The 25,575-nt window shown below is 38.3% G+C and overlaps 1 protein-coding gene across 7 annotated transcripts in view; it reads left to right on the top strand.

Annotated features, from left to right (window-relative positions):
- Window positions 1–14,368, top strand: part of NCOA1 (nuclear receptor coactivator 1) — a 257,026-nt gene extending 242,658 nt beyond the window's left edge. For 4 of the 7 annotated variants that reach the window (XM_081265103.1, XM_081265097.1, XM_081265098.1 and 1 more), the window contains 3 exons: window positions 2,360–2,543; window positions 7,836–7,925; window positions 12,069–14,368. In XM_081265103.1, the coding sequence (XP_081121229.1) occupies window positions 2,360–2,543; window positions 7,836–7,925; window positions 12,069–12,239 (445 nt within the window). In that variant the 3' untranslated portion in view covers window positions 12,240–14,368. Of the gene's footprint in view, window positions 1–2,359; window positions 2,544–7,835; window positions 7,926–11,926; window positions 11,984–12,068 lie in introns of all 7 variants that reach the window. The other 3 variants (XM_081265102.1, XM_081265101.1, XM_081265100.1) reach the window with 3 other exon arrangements.
- Window positions 14,369–25,575: the final 11,207 nt, after the last annotated feature.

The following is a 25,575-nucleotide window of genomic DNA, read 5'->3' as shown; positions in this document are numbered from 1 at the left end:
CGTCCATTGCAAACACAGTAACTTTGCATTTTTTAGTCCTTGGGCTAGAATGTTTTTCCCTTTAGTAGCTACATGGTTTGCTGGCTCTAACTGCAAGTTTCTCCTTAAATGTCACCTTATTAGACAAAGACATTAAATGTCACCTTATCATACTTCCTTGGCCGTCATTTCTAGTTTGGTTTGTTGGTTTGTTTTGGGGGGGTGGTATTGTTTGGGAGGGGTTGGATTTTTGGTTTTGGATTTGGTTTTTGAGGTAGGGTTTTGTATGCTACCATGCCCAGCTAATCATTTCTGAAACAATACTATTTGCTACCCTTGGTCCCTCCTTTATATTCTTTGCTTCTTCATCAAAATTAAGACCTGTTTATGATAGTTGATTTGTTTGTAATCCAACTAAAATATAAGGATCTAAGAGCAAGGTCTTTGCTTTCATTTACTTCTGCATCTCCATCCTGTAAAACAGGTAGCACTTCACATAACATCTATTATAGAAATCAGTGCCAAAACTCCCTACTCCCAAGTTACTTATTGGATTCATATTAAAATGTGGATGAGAGTTTTTGTTGTCTTTCAGTAGTTTCTATGAACTTTAATTTTTCCAAATAATTTGGGAAAGAAAATAATCACCACTAGCTCTTCATACACTAACACTTGCTTATTTGATTCATGTGTAGATTATTAGTCAAAATAGGCAGTAAATCTTACCATTTTACTAATAGAAATAGTGACCACTCATTATCTCTACCACATGGGGCAGGGTACCTCAAGGAATATGATAAATGGCTCTTGCTGACAAATGACCTTTCCAGGACCTAGGACAGCGATTCAGGATGCTCACAGACTTCTTTTCTTCCCTTGATGGAGTAAACTAAAATGGAACTATTGACAGTAGTTTGAATGAATTTAAGCTAATTTATAGTCTCAAAAATAAAAATAAGCATGTGTGTGTGTGTAATCTGGGGGAGGGGGTAGCAGGGGGGTTAACCAGGGATTGAACCCAAAGATGCTAAACCACACAACCCCTGTCTTTTTTTTTTTTTTAATTTTGAGACAGAGTCTCACTAATTGCTTAGGGCCTTGCTAAGGCTGGCTTTGGACTTGCGATCCTTCTGCCTCAGCCTCCAGAGTTGCTGGGATTACAGGCATGTGCCACCACACCTGGCCCAAATATAAATTTGAAAGGAAATTAAGTCCTAAACATTTTTTCAATGAATATGATATCACTGTTTTTGAAGCTTCTGCATGCATTGACTTACATAGCCTTGTGCCTTCACAGTGATGATTTATGTATCAGTTGACAAATGAGCATTATCTAAGGCAGAAATGTTCTCATTAGAAAATAAGCATAAATTAATAGGTTTTTTATACCTTTATTTTATTTATTTTTATGTGGTGCTGAGGATTGAACCCAGTGCCTCGCACATGCTAGGTGAGTGCTCTACTACTGAGCTACAATCCCAGCCCCTAATAGGTTTTTCTCTTACCTATAGTTGTGGGAACACTGTTCTACAAGCATAGTTGTTCAGACATTAATGATCCACTCATGCATTATTGAGCATTTCCTAAGAATATAATTTTCTGTGAGCATTTGTGTTTTATAATTATTTAGAGGAAGAATTTGCTACTTTTCTTCAGACAATAATATACTGTTCTTGGTCTTTTAATTTCAGTATGATTATCTTAATGTACTAGAAGCTGTAAATGTCAGTATTCCTGCTTACCACTTGAGCTAATAAGGAATAAAGAAGCCATTACAGGGGAAATCACTTTTGGAGTCAAATTCTCCAGAATTAACAGTTGACTTATAATCATAAAATATTTGATGTTTTATAGATCTTATGAATAAAAGAAATCATATTATTTTCCATTAGATGTGTGTATTTGTATCACTGAGAATTTTCAGAGTTCAGTTACAAAGTTTCAAGTTGAATTTACATAGGGCTTTTTCTACCTACTGATAAAACTGTCTTCACATTTAAGATCTTTAGTATAACAACAGTCCAGAACTTGATCATGAAGAAGAAGTCAGTTAAACAAACCATCTGAAAACATAATTGCCTTGTATTTTGTTTAATGGAAAAGACATGAAGTTATCTGGTCAGTCCTGAAGAAATAATTGCAACTTAAAACAAGCTCTTTTCAGTTATTAAACCCATTGAATAGAATTCAAATGTATCTGAATTTGATTGAAACCTGATATATTTTAATAAGATACAGTCTTACATGTAACTTAAGAATATAAAATATTTTCTTTGGAATTGTTTTGTCTAATAAATTTTCTGATGAAAACAGAATCTAGTTACATTATTCCCATGTTCATGATCAGTGGATGTAATCTGGATTGTTTTTGAGTTAACAGTGTGTTCAATCAAGCTGTCCAGAACCAGCCTACACCTGCACAGCCAGGAGTGTACAACAATATGAGCATCACCGTGTCCATGGCAGGTGGAAACACAAATGTTCAGAACATGAACCCAATGATGGGCCAGATGCAGATGAGCTCGTTGCAGATGCCAGGAATGAACGCTGTGTGCCCTGAGCAGGTAAGAGCCACAGCTGGCACACTTGCCACACAGGTACCACAGTACACCACAGTTCACTGTCCATCGGGTATGTTGACAGTAACCAGAAATAATCTTGCTTCTTTATTCTTTCTTGACATCTCTTGATCATCACTGGCCCTTAAGATATACAATGGAAATTTTGATAGACTTTATAAATAAGACTTTAGTTTCATGAAATTTTAGTGTTATAAAGTAGCATACGTATTGGCTGTTATATTCTGAATACATTTTCTTCATTTCCACCTTTAATTCAACAAGCATTTATTCAGCTTACTATGTATAAAGATACCTCTGGGAGACTATACATATTAACATATTAGGAGACACAACAAAACTGATAGTCAAGTTGAGTAATAAGACCAAACAGTTGTATAGGAGGTGAACCCCCAGAGGACCATACATATTAATATCAGATGAGAGGTGTGTACAGTTGACTGCTGAGTGGTGAAAAGGAAAAAGGCCTAGTCAGGAAAAGCACTGGGGAAAAGTTGCCTACAAAAAGAGAACTGAGGGCTGGGGGTGTAGTTCAATGGGAGGGTGCTTGCCTAAGGCCCAGGGTTTAATCCCTATTATCACGAAAGAGAAGAGAAGAGAAAAGAGAGAGAGAGAGAGAGAGAATTGAAAAAGAAACATTCAATATTGGTTATTACAGCAGAGCCTAGGTTGGAAGAAAGGTTGAAAAGCCCAATGAATGTGAAAGAGAGATTTATATTTAGAACAGAATTTATATGATAATATTCTTGGGGATATTGTATGCCATCTAAGTGTTTGGAGTTTGTCCTGGAGCCTCCTGCAGATTTTTAGGAGAGAATGATTAAATTCAAAATGATATTTAAGAAGATTATAGTAGAGTAATTCCAGGTGCTTACAGTTCTCATTCATGTAAGCAACCATGAAGTAAATTGTGGTGACGAGGCTACTACTACCATGCAGTCATAATTTATAGCAATTCTTAAAAATATGTAAACATTGATTATTTTTTGTATAAAGTTCCTTTTTGATTGATTATTTAAATTTCATATTTCCCAGTAATTATATAGTAAGCCTAAGGAGGTTAGTAAGGACAAAACCAGTAACTTAGTGATCCATATCTTACAGCAAATTAAAGGAACTAAATAGGATTTCTTCTTGTCCTTGTTGTTATCTTGTTGTAGTCAGTTATTAAAATTATTCCTGATCTTCACTACCTTAAAAAATAATAATAATAACATGAATTGGGTAAAACTGTTATATTTAAAGTGAGTTTCTTATATAGTTGGTCTTGCTTTTTTTTTTTAGTTGGACACAATACCTTTATTTTATTAATTTATTTTTATGTGGTGCTAAGGATTGAACCCAGGGCCTTGCATGTGCTAGGTGAGCGCTCTACAGCTGAGCCCCAGCCCCAGCCTCATGGTCTTGCTTTTTTATTCAACTCAGCCATCTGTGATTTTTAATTGGAGTGGTTGGTCTGTTTACATATAACGTGCTTATTAGTATGGCATATCCCATCTTGTTTTCTTTGTCTTAACCTTTTGGCTTTTGTGTGTGTGTAATTAAATATTTTTATTCATTTTCTCTCTTTTTGGCTTATTAACTATATTTACTTGTTTTATTATTGTAGTAATTGCTTTTGAGTCTGTATTAAATATCTTTGATTTACCAGTCTACCTTCAAATAATCCTAAGTAACCTCATATATAAGATCCTCATAATCATATATTTTCATTCCTCCTTTCCTATGCTGTGTTGTTGTATTTATGTGATATATGCCCCACAATACATGTCATTATTTCTTCTTTGAATAGCCAACTATATTTTTTTCAAATTTGAATAAGAAGTTTTTTGTGTTTACTTCCAGTTTTCTTCATTTCTTTGTGTAGTTTTAGACTTCCATTTGGTATGGAAGTTTCTTTTGCCCGAAGGTCTTCCTTTAATGTTTATAGTGCACATTTGCTGCTGTTGATTCTTTTTTTTTTTTTTTTTAAAGAGAGAGTGAGAGAGAGAGAGAGAGAGAGAATTTTTAATATCTATTTTTTAGTTTTGGGCGGACACAACATCTTTGTTGGTATGTGGTGCTGAGGATCGAACCCGGGCCGCACGCATGCCAGTCGAGCGCGCTACCGCTTGAGCCACATCCCCAGCCCGCTGCTGTTGATTCTTTTAACTTTCATTTATCTGAAAAAAAGTTTTTGTTCTACCTTATTTTTGAAAGTTCTTTCCCCTGAATCCTAGGTTGGCAGTTTTTGCTTTCAGTACTTTAAAGATGTTATTCTACTGCTACCTTCTAATGAGATATCTGCTATTATTTTTCTTTGTTCTTCTGTACATTATTGGTTTTTTCCCTCTCTGATTTAAAATTTTATCTCTTATAATTCATTTAAGCAATTTCATTATGACATGTTTTCATATGATATTCTTTGTTTCTCATTCATCAAATTTGGACAGTGTTAGTCATTCCTTCTTCATTTTTTTTTTCCTGTCAACTCCCCTCTTCTTCAAAACCTCATTTCACATGTAATAGAGCTCTGGGAAGCTGCCCATAGTCCCCTGGGTTTTGTTGGGGAGAGTGTTAGAATGAAGTTCAGTCATTCTTTCCTCTACATGTTTCATTTTAGATAGTTCTGTTGCTGTAGCTTCAGGTCCACTAATTTTTTCTTTTGCAATGTCTGTTCTGTTTAGTTCAGGGTGTTTTTCATCTCAGCAAGGTTTGTTTTTTTTAGTACTTGGGGTTGAATTCAGTGGTGCTCTATATCCTCAGCCCTTTTATTTTTTATTTTGAGGCAGGGTCTCACTAAATTGCCCTAGGCTGGCCTCAAACTTGCAAATCTCCAGCCCCAGCATCCCAACTATCTGGAATTACAGGTGTGTACCATTGCACTTGGCTGTTTTGTCCAGTTTTTTCAATGGATTCAGACAGGAAGATAAATATGATCCCTGTTCCTAATAGACATGTATGCATTGAGAGAAAATTAGCTTTTTTAAAAAAGTATAATCTATAAAAATATACAGAAAAGTATACAACTCAATGAGTTTTCACAAACTGACCACATCTGAATAACTACCACCAAATCAAGAAACAGAACATCACCAACACCCAGGAGGTTCTTCTCGTGTTCCCTTGCACATACTCTGTCTCCACAAGGAAAACTGTCTGTATTTAAAACAATGCAGTAAATTACTAAACTTTTATTTTTCATGCCTTCCTTTTTTTGTCAGGAGATTGGGGGGTTTTTTGTTTGTTTTGTTTTAATTTGTCTTATTACACATGACAGTAGAATGTATTTTGAGATATGATATATAAATGTAGTATAACATCCCATTCTTCTAGTTGTACATGATGTGAAATTATGTTGGTTGTGTATTCATATATGTACATAGGTAAGTTTGTCTGATACATTCTACTACCTTTCCTTTTCCCATTCCCCCTTCCTTCCCTTCATTTCCTTTGTCTAATCCAATGAACTTCTATTCCCTCCCCATATTGTGAGTTAGCATCTGCATATCAGAGAGAACATTCATTGGGCCTTTTTTTTTTTTTTTTTGAGGGTTTGGCTTATTTCACTTAGCATGATAATCTCCAGTTCCATTCATTTACCAGCAAATGCCATAATTTCATTTTTCTTTATGACTGAGTAGTATTCCATAGTGTATATATACTACATTTTTAATCCATTCATCTGTTGAAGGGCACCTAGTTTGGTTCCATAGCTTAGCTATTTTGAATTGAGCTACTTTAAACATTGATGTGGCTATGTCACTGTAGTGTGCTGATTCTAAGTCCTTTGGGTATAAACTGAGGAGTGGGGTAACAGGGTCAAATGGTGGTTCCATTCCAAGTTTTCTGAGGAATCTCCAGATTGCTTTCCAGAATGGTTGCACCGATTTGCAGTACCACCAGCAATAAATGAGCGTACCTTTTCCCCTACATCCTCTCCAACATTTATTGTTACTTGTATTCTTGATGTTCGCCATTCTGACTGGAATGAGATGGAATATCAGTGTAGTCTTAATTTGCCTTTCTCTGATTGCCAGAGATGTTAAACATTTTTTTCATATATTCGCAGACCAATTGTATTTCTTCTTCTGTGAAGTGCCTTTTCATTTCTTTTGCCTGTTTATTAATTGAGTTATCTGGGTTTTCATTATTAAGTTTTTAAAGTTCTTTACATATCGTGGAGATTAATGCTGTATCTGAGGAGCAGGTAGCAAAGATTTTCTCCCATTCTGTAGGCTCTCTCTTCACATTCTTGATTGCTGATGACATGATTCTATGTTTAGAAGATCAAAAAACTCCACCAAAAAACTTCTAGAACTCATAAATGAGTTCAGCAAAGTAGCAGGATATAAAATTAACACCCATACATTAATTGAGTTTCTATACATCAGTGATGAATCAACTGAAAGAGAAATCATGAAAACTACCCCATTTACAGTAGCCTCAAAAAAAATGGGGAAATCAATCTAACGAAAGAGGTGAAAGACCTCTACAATTAAAACTACAGAACACTGAAGAAAGAAATTGAAGAAGACCTTAGAAGATGGAAATATTTCCCATTAATAGTATAGGCAGAATTAACATTGTCAAAACAGCCATACTACCAAAAGCGCTATACAGATTTAATGTAATGCCTTTTAAAATTTCAATGACGTTCTTCTAGATATAGAAAAAGTGGTCATTAAATTCATTGGGAAAAATAAGAGGTCCAGAATAGCCAAAGCAATCTTTAGCAAGAAAAGCAAAGAAAGAGGTATCATTATACCAAACCTTAGATTATATTACAGAGCTATAGTAACAAAAAGGGCATGGTATTGGTGCTAAAACAGACATGTAGACCACTGGTACAGAATAGAAGACACAGAGACAAACCCATGTAAATACCGTTATCTCATACTAGACAAAGGCACCAAAACATACATTGGAGAAAAGATAGCCTCTTTAACAAATGGTGCTGGAAAAACTGGAAATATGTGCATAGCAAAATAAAATTAAACCCTTATTTCTCACTCTGCACAAAACTCAACTCAAAGTGGGTCATGGACATAGGCATTAGACTAGAAACCCTGCAATTCATAGAAGAAAAAGTAGGCCCAAATCCATATCATGTCCGCTAGGAACCAGCTCCCTTCACAAGACTCCTAAAGCACAAGAAGTAAAATTGAGAATCAACAGGTGGGATAGAATCAAACTAAAAAGCTTCTTCACAGCAAAGGAGATTGTTTTTCATTGAAGAATTTGGTCTTTAACTTAAACAACATGCTTGTAATTTGGCCTTATATTTGTCTTTAATAGATAAATGATCCAGCACTGAGACACACAGGCCTCTACTGCAACCAGCTTTCATCCACTGACCTTCTCAAAACAGAAGCAGATGGAACCCAGGTCAGTAAGAAAATGCTAAGTGCAGAGCTGTCATATGTACTCTAGATACACAGAGGATGCTGCGTAGCATCGTGGTTTAAGAACCTGACCTTGGAAGTCAGACCTGGGTGTGAGTCCTGGCCATACTTTCCTTATTTGTGTCATTGTGGGCATGATACAGAACTTTCCTGAGCTGCTGTGTAACCACAGAACTAACAAGATACCTGCTTATAGGATTGTTGAGAGGGTTAAATGAGATAAGCTTTCAGAGGATTTAACAGAGTTCTTAGAAAGGGTAGGTAGGGGAATCACACAGGTGGCCACTCATTGTTATTGTTTAAGTAACAGTGCTTAAAACTCATCTGTAATAAAAATACTCAGAAGATCTAAGTAAGTTCACACTAAACAGTGTCTGCTATGTGCTCTGCCTCCTTAGAAGTATGTTTCTGAACAGCATAAACAACAAATGGCCAAATTTCCTGTATTAACCAAACTTAGAAATTAAGTTTTTTTTTTTTTAACATAGGTATTTTGGTGTAGATGAGATAGAAATACACATATCTTCCTTGCCTTTTGGGTGAACTATGAGAAGAAGAGAAGGAAAAAGTTTTATTGTAAAATTTATGATTTGCCAGGCACTGTGGTAGGCACTGTATGCTTTATCTCATTTAAGCCTCACTGTAACCCTACAAAGGAGGTAGTGTTCCTTTTCTTCACAGATAAAGAAACTGAACCTGAGAAGGTTTAACTATATGTACCACTTACAAAACTACAATGAGGAGGAGCTGAGGTTCAGACCCAGGTCTCTCTACCCCAAAGTTCATGCTGTATCTGTCACATCACTTAGAGCCTGTTGAAAGATAAAACATATAGACACATGTACCTAAACTGTCACATAACCAAAGAAGGCAAACTAGCAAATTTGTGTTATAAGTAACAAGAGCATAAGCATTCAAAGAAAGAAGAAATAGGACTGAGGTCAGTGGAAGAGTTCTTGCCTAGTACACAAGGCCCTGGTTCAAGCCCTATTGCTACAAAGAATAAAGAAAAGAGAAATGACTGAGATGTTCAGAGAGAATTTACATAGGAGTAGGCTGAATTGGGCTTGACGGACAGTTCTCAGGCCAGGAGAAACAGAAAGGTCTATGTAATGGTTGTTAGAAGCCAGAATAAGGGGTAGTAAAGGACAGGGAAACAGATATCTTAGCATAGTCCTGGAAAACAAAATCCACTGAAGGTAAAAAGTTTGTAGTAAGAATTTGTAGGAATCAAAATTGGTACAGTAGATGGGGACAAATTTCCAGCTTCCTTGAATACTAACTGAGTGATCTGGACATCATTCTAAATAAACTCATCCCTGAAGGAGAACACTGATAAAGCATGCTGGCATAGGCTTTATCTTGGGGTGGAAGAGGTAAAGGAAGGCCTGCTGGGCAACTGGCTTAGGTGGAGAAAGACCAGGTAGGAGGCTGTATCCAGAGTCCGAGCTTTATGAAACCAAACTTCAGTCCTTTGATGATAAAGAAAGGGCTTTTTGTGATTGAGGAATGAAGATGGTCTTCATTTACCAGAAGTCTTTGAAAGTCTCATGCTCACAGAGTCATGTACTGTGTATCATGACAAATTAGTTAAAGCAAAACAACCAAGCTGTAAGTTCTGAACCTGGGATAGTATTTGAATTAAAGGAAAAATGATGCTGGAAAATCTTCAGAGGCTGGCACTCGCTGTCACCCCATTCTTCTCCCCTGGCAGATCTTCATCTTCTATGTAGGCTTTGCCCGTCTGTGAAAGAAGTCCTTGAGTCTTAAGGCATCCTTTTTTCTAAGTAAATGTTCAAAATGGATGAAATGTGTTTTAGAGTTTTGTTTTGTTTTTTTTAGGTTTTTTAATTTCAAAAATAGACTATCTAAAAATACTCTTACTTTTTTTCTAAAGAAGCAGAATTTTCTCTCTAGTCTATTTTATCATGCTTTTCTTTATCAGGAGTGTTTTTCATTATTTGGGGACAAAAACACATTAGGCTTTACCCCATTATTTCATATTTAGGAATACATAAACATGAAAGTTATGTTGATTTAAAAATAATAGCTGAACCCAGGTATAGTGGTGCATGTCTGTAATCCCAGTGTCTCGCAGGCTGAGGCAGGAGGATTGCAAATTCAAGGCCAGCCCCAGCAATTCAGCAAGGCCCTGAGCAACTTAGACTTTGTCTCAAAATAAGAAATCAAAAGGACTGGGGGTGTGGTTTAGTGGTAAAGCATCCCTGGGTTCAATCCTCAGTTTCCCCCCCACAAAATTTTTTTTTTATTATTTATTTTTTAGTTTTCGGTGGACACAACATCTTTGTTTGTATGTGGTGCTGAGGATCGAACCTGGGCCGCACGCATGCCAGGCGAGCACGCTACCGCTTGAGCCACATCCCCAGCCCCCACAAAATTTTTTAATTGCTGAAAAAACACTATTGTTTGTGTTTGCACGAAGTCTCAGTGGCAGAGTCTTCTTTCTGTTGTAGCCCTTCATGACACCTCTGTTTGTCTCTGTGAATTTATATTTGCCAAACAGAGATCGGAGTGAGTGAGGTAGAAACGCAGGGGCAGATGTATGGAAAAGGAGAGAGGACTGGGGAGGACCAGGGGCCAGCTGTACTGGGGAGGAGGCTAGACAGAGGAAAGAAGAAGAAAGGGTTGCAGAGAATAAAGAAGCAGGAGGAGGTGATAGGGGATTGTTCACCTGGGAGAGAAGAATGCCCAGGTCAAACCCCAGAGGAAAAGTAGGGATGGCGGTTACAACAGCAGTTTAGTGAGGGCACAGAGGCAGCTAGAGAGCAGACGTAAGACAGTCAGTGTGCTTTAGATACCTGAGAAAAAGCTCAAAGATGAAGCATATAGGGGCAAGAAACAAAACCTAGGAAACTAGGAAAAGAACAAGATGAGGAGAGAAACAGTGCTAATCTAATCTAACTGGGGATTTAATTCATTAGGCACCACAAAAACACTACTCAGGGTCTGCCTTATCTGAGAGCAAATGGAGTGGGGATGTATGTGGATTAAGAATAAGACACTACTGGCTAGACTGATACAGAAAGTTGGTAGGACATGAAGGCTGGTAGAAAACAACTTTTACTCTGTTTAGAGTAGAAAGCTTTTCAGAGGAGTGGAGTGTAATTGCCAAATATTAGTGATAAATGACAAAAAAACACATCTAAAATTCTTTATGAACCTATTAAACATAAGGTACCAGTTTGCCAAAAATTGGAGACACTTAGATGCCTTAGAAGGCATTTCTATTCCTGCTCTGGAGCATTCAGAAGTGTGATATCGGCCTTAATCATTTCTATTAACAACTTTTTAATAAGCTAGTTGGTAAGACTAACTTCTGGCTTTATTTTCCCAATAGAAAATGTTAGAACTATGAAAAATTGTGACATTTTTAAGGAATATATGTATTACTACTGAAAGTAAAGGGAAAATTCACACTGTCTTCAACTAGTAGATTTACTGTTATTTTTAGCTCATGTGTTTAAGGAATTGTCTATCAGGAAAAAAAGTCAAATATAAAATTGTTCAAATGATAATTTGTTGTAATTCTAAAGCTGATATGTGAGGAGCTATGTAATAATATATTTAGATACTACACAAATCTTCCGGACATTAACCTTAGTAGTGCTGATGTCCTGTTACTAAGTTGTGGTGGGTTTATTTTGCTGATACTGGGTTAAAGCCCTTAATTTCTCAGTGCCATCATAAAGATTTTTTATCCTACTAAAGTCATCTGTAGAATGCTTTTGAACTGGTTTTCCAAATAGCGTGTTTTTTTTTTTTTTTTTTTGGACCCACCACAGGGTACCATACTCTGAAACTGGGCTTTTCCCAACCTTGGCAATATTAGCAATGACACTCACTTTCAGTATTGATGGCAACCCTGTAGGGGTTGACATGACCATTCCAATTTTTATTTTATTTTTAAAGTGTGAACTTTCCAGAACCCTGAGCAAAATGAGTGCAGCGATTTTCTTTTTGTAGGACAAGAAGACAGAAGAGTTCTTCTCTGTGGTGACTACAGACTAGAGGAATGCTCTAGTGAGTTTCCACTTCAAGTAGTACCCACTCATAAGCCGGGGGGGCAGACCCTTCTGTCTAAACACATCTTTTATTTGTGTTCCAGCAGGTGCAACAGGTTCAGGTGTTTGCTGACGTCCAGTGTACAGTGAATCTGGTAGGCGGGGACCCTTACCTGAACCAGCCTGGTCCACTGGGAACTCAAAAACCCACGTCAGGACCACAGACCCCCCAGGCCCAGCAGAAGAGCCTCCTTCAGCAGCTACTGACTGAATAACCACTTTTAAAGGAATGTGAAATTTAAATAATAGACATACAGAGATATACAAATATATTATATATTTTTCTGAGATTTTTGATATCTCAATCTGCAGCCATTCTTCAGGTCGTAGCATTTGGAGCAAAAAAAAAAAAAAAAAAAAAAAAAAAAACAGAAAAAAATGTTCACTTTTGTTGGGAGATTGAGAGATGCTTTTGTTTCTTTGTAAAGGCCTTGGATATTAGAAACAAGGCAGAACAGTTGGACAATCTATTTCTTGAGCCAAATTTAATTATTCTTATTTTTGTAATCAGTCATTGGCTTCTTATCTGGATGAAGGCTTTTGAAGGAGAACCAAAACAACAAGTTCCAAGGGGAAGACGAAGCTCCACCTCGCTGGCTCAGTCCTGACCCTGCCCAGGAAGATAGGCCCGTGGGGCTTTGCCTGTGTCCGTCCACCAAAGGCTGTCACGTTCCTCAAAACCAACAGCCCTCCCTACCCCAACCCCAGGCAGCTTGTATGTACAATCAGCTTCTTCAAGCAACTCTTTATCTGTTGGCTTCAAGATAATATTTTGCCTCCACATATGTACCCTTTCTCCTTTTTTTAAAGATGGATTTAAACCAAGATGCCTCCAGGAAAGAGGATGATATTCACAGAGGAATCCAAAAAATACAGTTTGGGAAAAAATGCAATAATTTTTGATGAGATGGGTGAAGGACAAGATGTGATTTCTGTCAATTATTGTAGATACAGTTTCCTGATTAAATCCGGCGAAAAAGGCAGCCTGTTCTTTCTGCTTTTATTGTATTAACAGCTGAGGTAGCTAAAGTTATTTAAAATAAAATTAAATTTATGATTCAAGTAGCTTATTTTTAATCTCACTGTAAATATATTTGATTTCTTGTAGAAATTGATTTCTTTCTGTTTAATTTTATGCTTTCAATATCATATTCTTGATTTTTCTAAATTTGTGTGAAATATAACATTGATTGAATTGCAGTTGAATTTGGCTAGTAATATTTCATTATTTTAGCAATCGTGATGCCATGTGTGGATTTACTTTGGGGCTCATATCGATGTGGCACTGCCAGAAAGAGCCATTCCAGCTGAGCTAGAGCAGACTATCCCAGAGTGTCCAGGATCACCCAGCCAGAAATGCACATGCTGCTTGTACAGAGGGAAATTAGTGCTCAAAGAAAATCTGCTGTTTTTCTTAGGTTGACTTTGGGAATTTGAGTTTCCATCTGTGCAAATATAAATTTCTCTATCCTGCTCTGAGGCTAATTGGTACCATGTTTTCCCTTTGTGTCCTGTCATTCGGCCACGTCCCATCTCATCCTGATCTCTGAGAAAGGAGCCAGTGAACTGACTTTCTAGTTCTAGAAGTTCCACCACAGGCCAGGAAAGCTTGAGAAAGCATTGTGTGGAAGAAGCAAAGTAGACCCCCATCACTCACCATTACCTGCATCCCTGGGCCTGTGAACGATGACAACACTGACCTTCTGCACCAGCTACCTCTGCTTGCGGCAGAGAAAAGGCCATAAGAACCAACATGGATGAGGAGCATGGACTCAGACTTCAAGGAAGAAGCCATTTCCCCAGGTCCTCCTTTCTGCATCTCACCACCCCTAGTTTCAGATAACTCCATTGAACAGCATCTATTCGGAAACTATACCGAATTAAAAAAAAAAAATTGATGGAAGGGCTCACATGGGTAGCAACTATGAAACAGAAATAGGACACTCAGTCAAAAACATTATCTCTTTTAGTTTTTCAGAAAATGCATCCTTGATTTCATTAATTTCCAGCTTGAAAGCCCAGCCATATTACTCTAGTCCCTACCAAACTGCTCTAGGAGGCCATTTCCATTGTTTGTGATATTTAGATGTGCAGACATCAGGAAGTTCACCCTTAACTTCAGCATTCCAGATGAAGTTTCCTGACTCAGTGCTTTTGCATAAGGAACTAGAAAAGAAAAGCAGTAAGGAAAATTGGAGATGCTAGCATCCTTCCCCATCCCAACTGCACCTTAAAGTATGCATGTCACCTTCAAGGTTTTATAATTGCACTGTTTGTTTTATGTATGTACAGATTAAAATTATTGCTACATTTGAGGAAAATAAAATTGCTTGCTTCTATGTAATTCCTGTCATTCCATAGGAAATTCACTTTTTCAGCTACTGAATAGAATCTGTTTAACAACCTCATGGGTTGCCTCTTCATTTACAGGGAAGAAGTGAAACCTACAGTCTGCAGGAGAATACCACAACCCAGAATGACTAACAGTTAATGAAAGGATAATAAAAGAAATGATTTCTAAAACCTAAGATCCCTAATGCCTAAGATCCTTGAAATCACCCTAATAGGAATCATCTACCCAGTGAAATTGCAAAGATCAGGGTGAAGTTGTGGTAGGGGTCTTTGAGGAAATACTAAGTTGGCCATTTATCCAAGGAGTAAACACTCTGGCCCTGTGTCTTGCCAGGTCTGCTTCAGGCAACAACACTTCAGGGTCACAAAATACCTTGTCCCTCTGTATTCTTGGTCTTTTACATCAACATTAATTGATAGAGATGTTGAACTTCACTTGAGTGATAATGCATTCTATGAAAGTTAAGCCCTGTTTCTTATTTATGTGTTTTTAAGGCAGCTGGAATCAACCAATGCTTAACTAAGTGGGGAGGTAAGCAAAGGTGATTCCAGAAGGCAGGGGGCAGTCAGATTCCCACACACAAATCCATACAGATTTGGTAGCTATTGTCTGACACAGTATTTATAGAGGAGCCCACCTTTTTCCCTACAGTTGTAATAAGATAAAAATGCTACTTCTCTTGGGCTGGGGTTGTAGCTCAGTGATAGAGCACTTACCTAGCATGTGTGAGGCACTGGGTTCACTCCTCAGCACTGTTTTGATTATTTATAAATAAACAAAATAAAGATATTGTGCCATCTACAACTAAAAGTATTTTTTAATGCTACTTCTCTTAGATGAGGCTGAATACTGATGTAAAGTTATCCTAAGACAGAAATGAAGAACACATGGAATCAGTTGAGGAAAAATTGAGATGAGGGTAGAACAAGGAAACTTCACTTTCTTTGTGATTTTTGTGTAAATAGGCTCCATTCCTAAAGAAGATCTTAGAAACTATTTAGGCCCTGCAAAAGAAAAAGAAAGGACAATTGTCTGCTTATAAAGGCAGTTGCACTGACTTCCATGTAGACCCTCACTGCTCCCCTGAGAAGAGCACCTCCCCCTTGAATGTTGTGAGTAATGCAGAGCATGCTTGGTCCCTGGCCATTCCTGTGCTTCTGAAGAACTTGGTGATTTAATTAAACCCATTAATTCTTTTTATTGGGAAAACTGCCAAAGGAAGCATTTCTCCATCCATAACCCTTTCTGCCAGCATTAAATTAGTTTTCTTTGTATATTTTATTTTCATTGTCACCAGAATTCATTTAACAAAATTTGAGAGAAACAGTGATTTATCCTTGTTCACTCATTCAACACCTTTTTATTCTTTATCTAGGGCTCCATGGACATGGAAGGATCCAGACAGAAATGAACCCTGCCTTAATGGAACTTATATTCACATTTGTGGGGGTATGAGGATAGTTAGAAGCATGATTGAGTTCAGTGGTACAGAGGAGAGTTCTAAGTTGCTTTGCTAGTGAGACCATGTCCCTGGTCAAGGCAGGTTTCCTTGTGAAAGAGATGGTATTTTAGGTGACATTTGCAGGATAGTGCAGAAGTAGCTCAGTGAAGAGTGAGGATAGTTCAGAAAAACAGCGTTATGAAGGCCTAGAAACAGGAAGGAGCTCCAGAGAACTGTTTTTTAAATTGTTAGTGTTTTGAGCTCTCATAAACATGTTATTACAATTCTGTCAGCTGATAAACTAGAAAGGAATTGAAGTCCGCCTTTGGCTCCAGGAGGAACACACGCTAGGTTTGGGATCCTCATTTGGAAATTGTATCAGCTGAGCTATGGCCTCTTCCATAACTGGCCCTGTCCAACCAGAAGTACAGGCTTCTATTTCTTCACAATCAACTGTAGCTGATAACTATTAAGAAAATTAAGAGGAAATGAATTTTCACTGTAACAATTTCTAAAATCCTTTATGTACGTTATTCTCAGTCCTCCACAGAATTTGAGAGAGTTGTAAAGACAAAACAATCTCAACACAGTTATGACACCAGCATCACTGCTGATCAGTGGAATTGGGACTAATTCCAAATTCTGGATTCATTATCCTAGATTATATGATTTAGGAATAATTTTGAGTCTGCAGAGTTTAATATCATTGTGTTACATTAGGCAGTGCTTTCTTATGTGAGGTAACTTATTAAATACAGCTTTGAAAAGAGGGGATCTAATCCTTCTCTGGAAGTAGTCAGAGCCTGCTCTTGGGCAGCCTCAGTTAAATGGGCTGATCTTTGGCATGTGGTCAGCAGGGTATCCCACTATAGTTTGGGAGAGAAATTCTGTCTTTCCATATTTAAACGGAATGAAAAGGGGCCTCCAATGAGATCAGTGTAATATCTTTAGCCTAAAAGAATTTTAGAAGATAAGGTTCCCTTTGGGGCAGGTATAAGAACAGCTGACAGGTCTGGGAATGTAGCTCAAAGCTAGAGAGCTTGCCATGCATGTGCCATGTACAAGGCCCTGGGTTCAGTCCTCAGCAACACACACACGGATGCTTTTCATGAGGCAGAGTAATTGTAGCATCTACAATTCTTCCTACGATATAAGGTTTCTTGGGTCATACTTGGGGGTATTCACTTTTCTCTGGCTCTTGATTTTCTGCAAACAAAGAAACTTTCTTCTATGCTGTGGAGTTTAGCTATGGTGTAACTATATGTGCTTGTGTGCAAGCTCTAGTCATTTGTACAACCAGCAGAAGCAAGCAGTGCCTATAGGTATCCATAGCAACCTGGAGACATTGGTTTGAGAACAGAAGAAATAAAATGTTAAAAGGAATATTCTCCTATGAGATTTATCTTGGTTCCAGTGTCCAAGGATCCTAAGGTGCAGAATAAAGAAAAAAATTCCAGGCCAGAGTTATCTATTGTTGGTCATTTGATACAATACAGACTGTGACAGGCAGTATGAGCAGTGTAGAGACAACTGCTGGTGCTTCTCTCCCACAATGGAGATTTCACATCAAACAAAACACTTTTTCATTTCTACTCTACCAGGCAATGTACTAGGCAAATACCCACTCATGTGCTAATAATTTCTTGTATTTGTCTAGTCTTTCACATATATTTAGTTACTTTCACATATATTTGATCTACAAAGTCTCATAAATCAATAAGAGTAGGTTACTTTACAGATGGTGAAACTGAAGCTCAGATCTGTGGTTAGATGGCTGGAAATCCTGGCTGAAAGGGTCAATCCTTGGGCTTTGGGATGAAACCCACCTCTGTTTCTACTGCACAATACAACTACTAGAGATGAAAGCACTGTTAGTAACACATAAAACTGGAAATCCAAGCCCAGCACAGCACACATTTGTAACCTCAGCAACTCACTAGGCTGAGGCAGGAGGATTGCAGGTTCAAGGCCAGCCTGGGCAACTTAGGGAGTCCCTGTCTCAAAAAAAAAAAAAAAAAAAAAGTTGGAGTGTTGCTGGGGATGTCTTTGGAACTTAAGTTCCATAGATGCATGTCAGGGTTATTTGTTTGTTTGGTTCCAAGGATTGAACCCAGGGGCACTTAACCAGAAAGCCACATCCTCATCCCTTTTTTTCATGTTTTATTTTGAGACAGGGTCTTGTTAAATTGCTTAGGACCTCACTAAGTTGCTGAGGCTGGCTTTGAACTTGCCATCCTCCTGCCTCAGCCTCTGGAGCTGCTGAAATTACAGGCATGTGCCAACCCTGCCTGGCCAGGGTTTTCATTTTGAAAATAAAACTGGGCACAAATGAGTTTGAGTTTGTTTAGATCTGAATATTACATGTGTATGTATATGCATTGTAAGTCCACTCTTCTAGCCAAGACGTCTTACAAGATGCAGTAAGTAAACTTCCAACTGGTGAGCACTACTATGTAGATTCTATCCTTTCAACCCCAGCTCCTCAAAATTAAAGCCCAAACCAATTAACTTATTTCCCCCAAAATGTGTACTTGGGTCCCTACCTGTTAGCAGTCATTTTCAACAACTTTCTTTTACTCATTTCACTCACCAAGAAGTTGAGTGCAACTCATTCTGCAAGAAGTTGTCCTTTGTAATGCCTCAAAGCCACATTCATCTTTCCAGCCCTATTAATTACAGACCAAATCCAAAACTTAATTATTTCTACGTATGATTGCAGTAACCACCAGATCCAAACTATTAACAGGAAGATCTTTTACATACAGGAAAAAATGTCTTACCTGGGATTTCTTTCCTTAAGCCTAAAAAGTGGTCCAGTCTTAAATTTTGCATTGTTTTTAAATCTAAAGTAATTATCATACACCTGCCTGAACTCAATTTTAAGCTGCATACTACATATTCATTTTCTTTTTTAATTTGCAAAATTTTATTAAAATAAGCATTTTTAATCAGTTTTCATTTTAACATTCTTTGATGTTAGCAGATATATTTTAAATGATAATTAGTAAGCTATAATTTAAATTTCAACTAAATCAAACTGAGAAAAAAACTCCCTATAGAACATACACTGAAGACTCATCATTTCAAAACTTAGGCTTTCCACTATCACCCTTCCCTCGAGAATTTTCATTCAGGAAATGTTGAAGTAAATGTGAAAATAGAATAGAGTAATGAACCAGTTCTAGATTGCTAAATTAGTCTTCTTTTTGAGGAGTGGGAGACATTCTGGAAATTGAACTCAGCATGCTTTATCACTGAGCCACATTCCCAGCTTTTTTATCTTGATAGTTTCACTAAGTGTCCCAGGCTGGCCTTGAACTTGCAGCCTCTTGAGTTGTGAGGATTACAGGTGTGCACCACTGTTAAATCAGTCTTTAATATTATTTGTATAACCTCAAAGAGATGACCAGTCATTTTGTCAATTTCTAGCTTAAAAATAAGTTGTGGTTAGCCTTTCTGGGAATCTTTAGATTTAAGAATTTCTCTTATGAAAGTATTATAATACTTACTTTAAACAATTAATTTTACAGTAATTTAACAGCGGTGACAGAATATATGTTAATCTGATACCTACTCTTCACCAGATATTGTTCTAGGCTCTGGTGCTACACCAATGAAGAAAAAGAAATCCCTGTCCTCATGGTGTTTGCATTCTAATGAAGGTTGGTTGACAGACAAGCAAATAATGTAGTGTCTCAGATGGCAAGTGCTGTGGAGAAAAATTAAGTAGGGAAGGAGGAACAGGAGGACTGGAGGGGAGTTGTCACAGGAAAGGCCTTCCAAGAAGTGACAACCTATAGGAGGTGAAATAGGAGCCATGGAAATATGGAGAAGAGCTTTCTGGGCAGAGGTGCAAAGGTCTTGAGGTGGGAGCAGAATGAAGGAGGAGAATAATAGATGATGAGTCAAAGAGGTCAATAAGGGCCAAGGATCAGAAAGGACCTTGTAGACCAATATAAATTTTGACTTTTACTCTTGGATAGAGAGCTACTGGGAGATTTTTAGGGAAATGACAACTTTTACCTGGGTTTTTGTTGTTTGTTTTAATTTGTCCTAATTAGTTACACGTGACAGCAGAATGCATTTTGACACATCGTACACAAATGAAGCACAACTTCTCCTTCCTCTGGCTGAACATGATGCAGAGAGTCACACCAGTAGTGTAATCATACATGTATATAGGGGCATCTAGGTTGGTTCCATAGTTTAGCTATTATGAATTAAGCTGCTGTAAACATTGATGTGGCTGTGTCACTATAGTATGCTGATTTTAAGTCCTTTAGTTATAAACTGAGGAATGGGACAGCTGGGTCAAATGGTTTACTGGGTTCTGACAGGATCACTCTGGCTTTTGTGTTGAGCATAGTTGTAGAGAAGGCAATGCAGAAGCAAGGAAACCTGTTAGGAAGCATTCAGTCGTCCAGGTAAGAGATGATGGCTTGGACCAAGGTGGTAGCAGTGGAAATCATGAGAGGTGGTCAGATTCTGGATATATTTTGAAGGTACAAACAACCATATTTACTGATACACCAGATGTAGGATGTGAGAGAATATTTGAATAAGAATGACTCCTAGGTTTGGGGCCTGAGGAACTGAAAGAATGGAATTGCCACTCACAGGAAAGGGAAAGAAAGCAGGTTTGATTCATTTTCTGTCCTAAGTTTGAAATTCCTATGAGACATCCAAGTGATTTCAGACCTGAAATCTCAGATGATTGTGGCTGAAGATAGAAATTTGGAAGTCATCAGCATGTTTTTGGTCCCAGAGACTGAAAGATGACTAGAACCCAAGTCTCTTAACTAGGCCATCTCTCTCTCATTAAATAATAATCTCAAGTAGGGTTTATTCCAGGAACAAAGATGATTCCATATTTGAAGTCTAGCAGTGCCATTTGCCATAGTGACAACAGAGCAAAAAAACACGATTATTTCAGTTGATGCAGAAAAGCTATTTGATTTTTTAAAATACCCACTTATAAATTTTCTTTTAAATTTGTTGAACCTGTGCTAGAAAGGAAACTCCTTAATCTGATGCAGAGTATTTGCTGAAACTCTCAATAAATAATACACCTAACAGTGAAGGTCTAAAAGCACTCCCACTAAAGTCAATAGCTAGTCAATAGAAGTCTCTTAGGACTTATGTTACTGTACTAGGGGGTCCTAGCCAATGAATTAAGATGAGAAAAGCAAGAATGAAGACTGCATTGAAAGACACTAAATTGTCCGTAATGCTTCCATAGGGTATTGTTTAAATTATTCCCATAATAATCCTGTGGAATTAGTCACAGGTAAGGAATCTGAGGCAAAATTGCATAGTCATTGAGTAACAACAGAGTTGAGCCTTAGCCTAGAGTCTTCTGGGATTGTCACTTGCTTTGCTCTTTGTTTGTATCATAAAGTAACACCATATTTCTTATGGTTCAATTTCCATTCTTGCAGCCACATCATCAGTCTTGTGCCTTGATTACATCGTGTAACCTCCTTACTGCAGTCCCAGCTTTCCTCCTCTTCCCAGCAAATACATCTTGCACATGTTGTAAGATCAGTCCTCTTCTATTGTGTGTACTTCTTCAGAATTCATCATCCATTGTTGGGAAGGAGGTAAAATGCTTTATCCCCACTTTCAATGTTCTGTTCCTTTGCAGAGGGAGCTTAATTGACATAATGCTTTAGATCGCTGTTCCACCTACCCCTTCCTGAGGGAGGGTAAAAGGATAAATCCTTCTGATTCATATTTCTCAATTGAGTGGAACCAGTCTATCAAGGATTGATAGGTTGAATGTAGGGGATCTATTCTCTTTACCCTTACTTTATCCATAGGACCAGTAGGAAGCACAACTTAATGAGAGTATCTGCTCTGTATACTAACACTTTCCCTTGGGACAGGGAATTTGCAAGCCCATTGGGGCCATCACATAAAGCTATATCTTCTAATTGATGATAAAAGTGATGTTTTGTTTCTCTTTTTTTTTTTTTTTTTGTCTCATTTCTCAAGAACCTAGGTTCAGCCAGGCACAGTGGCACATGCCAGTGACTTGGAAGGCAGAGGTAGGAGGATGACAAGTTCAAAGTCAGCCTCAGCAACTTAACGGGACCCTGAATCAAAAGGAGAGAGTGATTGAGCGCCCTGGGTTCAATCCCTAGTACCAAAATAAATAAATAAACAAACAAACAAACAAATAAATAAAGCCCAAAAGCACACAAACAACCCTAGGTTCAGAACTTGGGCACTACTTATTTGGCCCTTACAAAACCCTCACAGCTACAATCCAGCCTTAGGCCAGCATTTAAAACCTACCACATCCAGATCTTAGAGAAGGAGAATCTGGGGCTGTGCTGAGCTTGACCTCAGAGGACAGCTAAAATGATCATAGCCAGGAGTGATGCTTCTCAGCCATTTTTCCTCACTAACACCTTCCCATCAGGAACAATAGCTCCATATTACTAAAACTCTCACCCAGGAAGCAGAATATATTTTGGATAATGTTGAAGGTACAAACAACCACATTTACTGATACACCAGATGTAGGATGTGAGAGAATATTTGAATAAGAATGACTCCTAGGTTTGGGGCCTGAGGAACTGAAAGGATGGAATTGCCATCTCAGAGCCTTGTAGTCTAACAGAGGCGGCTTTTCCTAGGCCCCTGTAGGGGAGGCCCCTCCCCTGCATTCCGTCAGCACTGTGAGTGAACCGTGACCTAAGTTTGGATCCTGACTTCCAACATTCAGAACCTCAATTCTGTCAGCTCATCCAGTGATAATGGGGCTCTAGTCACACAACTAACAGTCACGGGAGGCTGATTTATAATCCAGAATGTCAATTAACCAGTTTCAAATGACAGCTACAGCTTTCCTGTGCTTGAACTACCAGTGACCCCTTTCCAAACCACTCTATAAACTAGTATCTGGGTGGGGGGCAGACCAAATTAGTAACCAACTGTGAGAAGGTAAGAAAACTGAACTGATAAAACACCTAGTTTCTAATCCCAGTTTTGCCACTGACTGTGATCTTGGGCAAGTCAAAGTTTTTTCCAAATCTGTAAACTCTGAAACAAGACTGCATGCATCACACAATTCTCAGAATTGAGTAGAATGGAAGCACTTTGTTAATTATAAAATGTTTTTCAAATATAAGAAACTTACCAGAGCATAGGAGATTCTTTTCAAGGATATATCATCTATCTTCTGGCTTACAGTATCATCTTTTCTCTACTGGAGAATATATCACTTTTTGTGACCTTAGCCCATGGGGTAGATGTATAGTATACTTAGGTCCAGATTTCTTCACTTCTGATGAGCAAATTATACAAACTTATTGTTTGTCTTTTAGGTTGGTTACCTTGGGGGGCTCAACTTCTTCCAGGTAGTAGCAGAGTTTCTGATTCAATGGGTCTTCAGTGGGACCTGAGAGTTGGCATTTCTAACAAGATCAATGATGCTAATCCAAGGGACCATACCACCATTTGAGGACCACTGGTCTAGTAATAGTCTAAGCTGATCTTAATAAGAAAATCCATTGCTCCCTACTTCTTCCTTTCTCTCACTCACCTGCCTGCCAACCTTTCCCCACGTTGGCAGAAGTTTATGGCATTTGTGCTCAGATCCCTGCTTTAGGGATTTGCCTGAGTAGTTATCCGAATGTGTGCAGACACTCATCTCTTTTCTTTTATCACTGTTTTACTGAAGAATTCAGAATTATCAAATTTAAAACAAATTTTTTTAAAGATGCAGTGTCAATTGGAAATTTTCCTAATTGGCTTGAATGGAAATATCAGGGAATGCTTAAAGATCTGTGGATGGCAACACTCCCAGACAGCAAAAAGGGAATTAGACAACTGGCTTATTTGATTGAGAGCTCTTTGAGGGCGGCTCTTTGGGGTGGTGTCTCGCATAACTTCCTACACTTAGGCTGTAGCACCAAGTGTCCTGGCACTGTCACAGGATTTGCATAAATCAATGCATTTAATCCACACAGCTCTACTATAAATCTCTATTTTGCAGATGAGAAAATTGGGCTCAGGGAAGTTGAGTGGTTTGCCCAAATTCATTGAACTTGAAAGAATGGGAGACAGATGTGGACTCAGGCAGTTTAACAGCCTGTGTTCCTCCCACTATGGTAAGCCATTTAATACATTGCACAGTAAGTATATTCAATGTTATGAAGGATTATATGCCTCCCAATTCATAGGGAAAAAATCAACAGGTGTGATCAATGTCAACTTTCTTCCTCCTCCAATCTATGAATTTATGAACAGCTATGCCCTCCCCTACTGTCTTTCCTGCAGAAAAAAAAATTCCCCTCTTTCTCAATTCAAGTCCAGTTCTTCCCTATATCCTTGACCCACCTCTCACCACTTTCTCTGGATTTTTTTTTTTTCGGTACCAAGGATTGAAGCAAGAAACGCTTAAACACTGAGCACATCCCCAAGCCCTTTGTAAAATTTTATTTTTGAGACAGGGTTTTGCTAAGTTGCTTAGGGCCTAAGTTGCTGAGGCTAGCCAGAAACTTACAAGGCTCAGCCTCTCAAGTTGCTGGGATTATTGGAGTGTGCCACTAAGCCCAGCATCTTTGGACCTGTTTTATCAATTATTTTACTTAATAACTGTAATCTCTCCTCTTGTTTAAGTCAACTTTTGCATACTGTGACCAAAATATCCGACAAGAACAACTGAGAGGAGGAAGTTTATTTAGGGCTCACAATTTCTGTGTCCCTGTACAAAGATAGCTGACTCTAATTCTCTGGGCCCAAAGTGAGGCAACACATCATGGGGAAAAGACTCAATAGAGGAAAGTGGCTGAACTCATGGCAGGGTCAGGAAGCAGAGAGGGTAGGGGGAACAGGCCACAAGATGCACCCTTCTGGGGGATGCCCCAGTGACCCACTTCCTCCAGCCACTCCCCACCTACCTACAGTTACTACCAGTCAGCCCATTCAAACCAGGATGAACTGATTAGGTTATAGCTATCTTAATCTAACAATTTTATCTCTGAATATTACTGCATTAACAGGAGATGTTAGGAGACACATCATAACCAAACCATAACACCTTTCCTTAACCCCCTTCTCTTTACCTACCAACTTACTCAAGCATCAAAGAAAATTCCCTGATGGGACCTAACATTCACCTTCCCAGTCCCCAATCATCATCCTCTTTTTCCTTTCAAAGTTCTTAAAAGGACAGTCCCCAGTTCTTACCTCCCCTCCCATTCTTGCTTCAGCAGATCAATCTGATTTCCATCCTCAGTATGGTATTTAAGCTGCTTTCACTGAATTTGCTAATACATTCCTAATTGTTTTCAGTTGCTATTTAATGAAATTTTGTCACTTTTAGCACTCTCTCCTGGGGTTGGCTCTGCCCTTGGCACTCTACCAGTTCTCCCTGGAAGACCTCATTCACTCAGGTGACTACTTTTTTAAAGAAAATCTTTGTAGCTAATGTCCTAGTAAAATATTACCTAGGGGATATATAATTCTTTGTGTAATCATCTGTATCTGTCTTCACATGAGATGCTTAGCTCCCTGAGGGCAATAACTCTTTTCATGCTATGGTTTGTGTAAGTGGCCCTCAAAGGTCTATAAGTTAAAGGCTCAGTCCCTAGGGTGGCCCCATGGGATGTGGTCCAACCTTTCAGAGATGGGGCCTAGTGGGAGGTCTTTAAGTCATTTGGGGTGTGCCCTTAAAGGGGAAGCATGGGACCCCAGCCTCCTCCTCATTCTCTTGCTTCCTGACATGAGGCAACCAGTTTGCTTCACC

The sequence above is a fragment of the Spermophilus citellus genome, assembly GCF_964194105.1.
Source record: "Spermophilus citellus genome assembly, chromosome: 13".
NCBI classification, from domain to species: Eukaryota; Metazoa; Chordata; class Mammalia; order Rodentia; family Sciuridae; genus Spermophilus; species Spermophilus citellus.
Note: the sequence above shows the minus strand (reverse complement) of the source record. Positions and strands in the feature narration are given on the sequence as shown.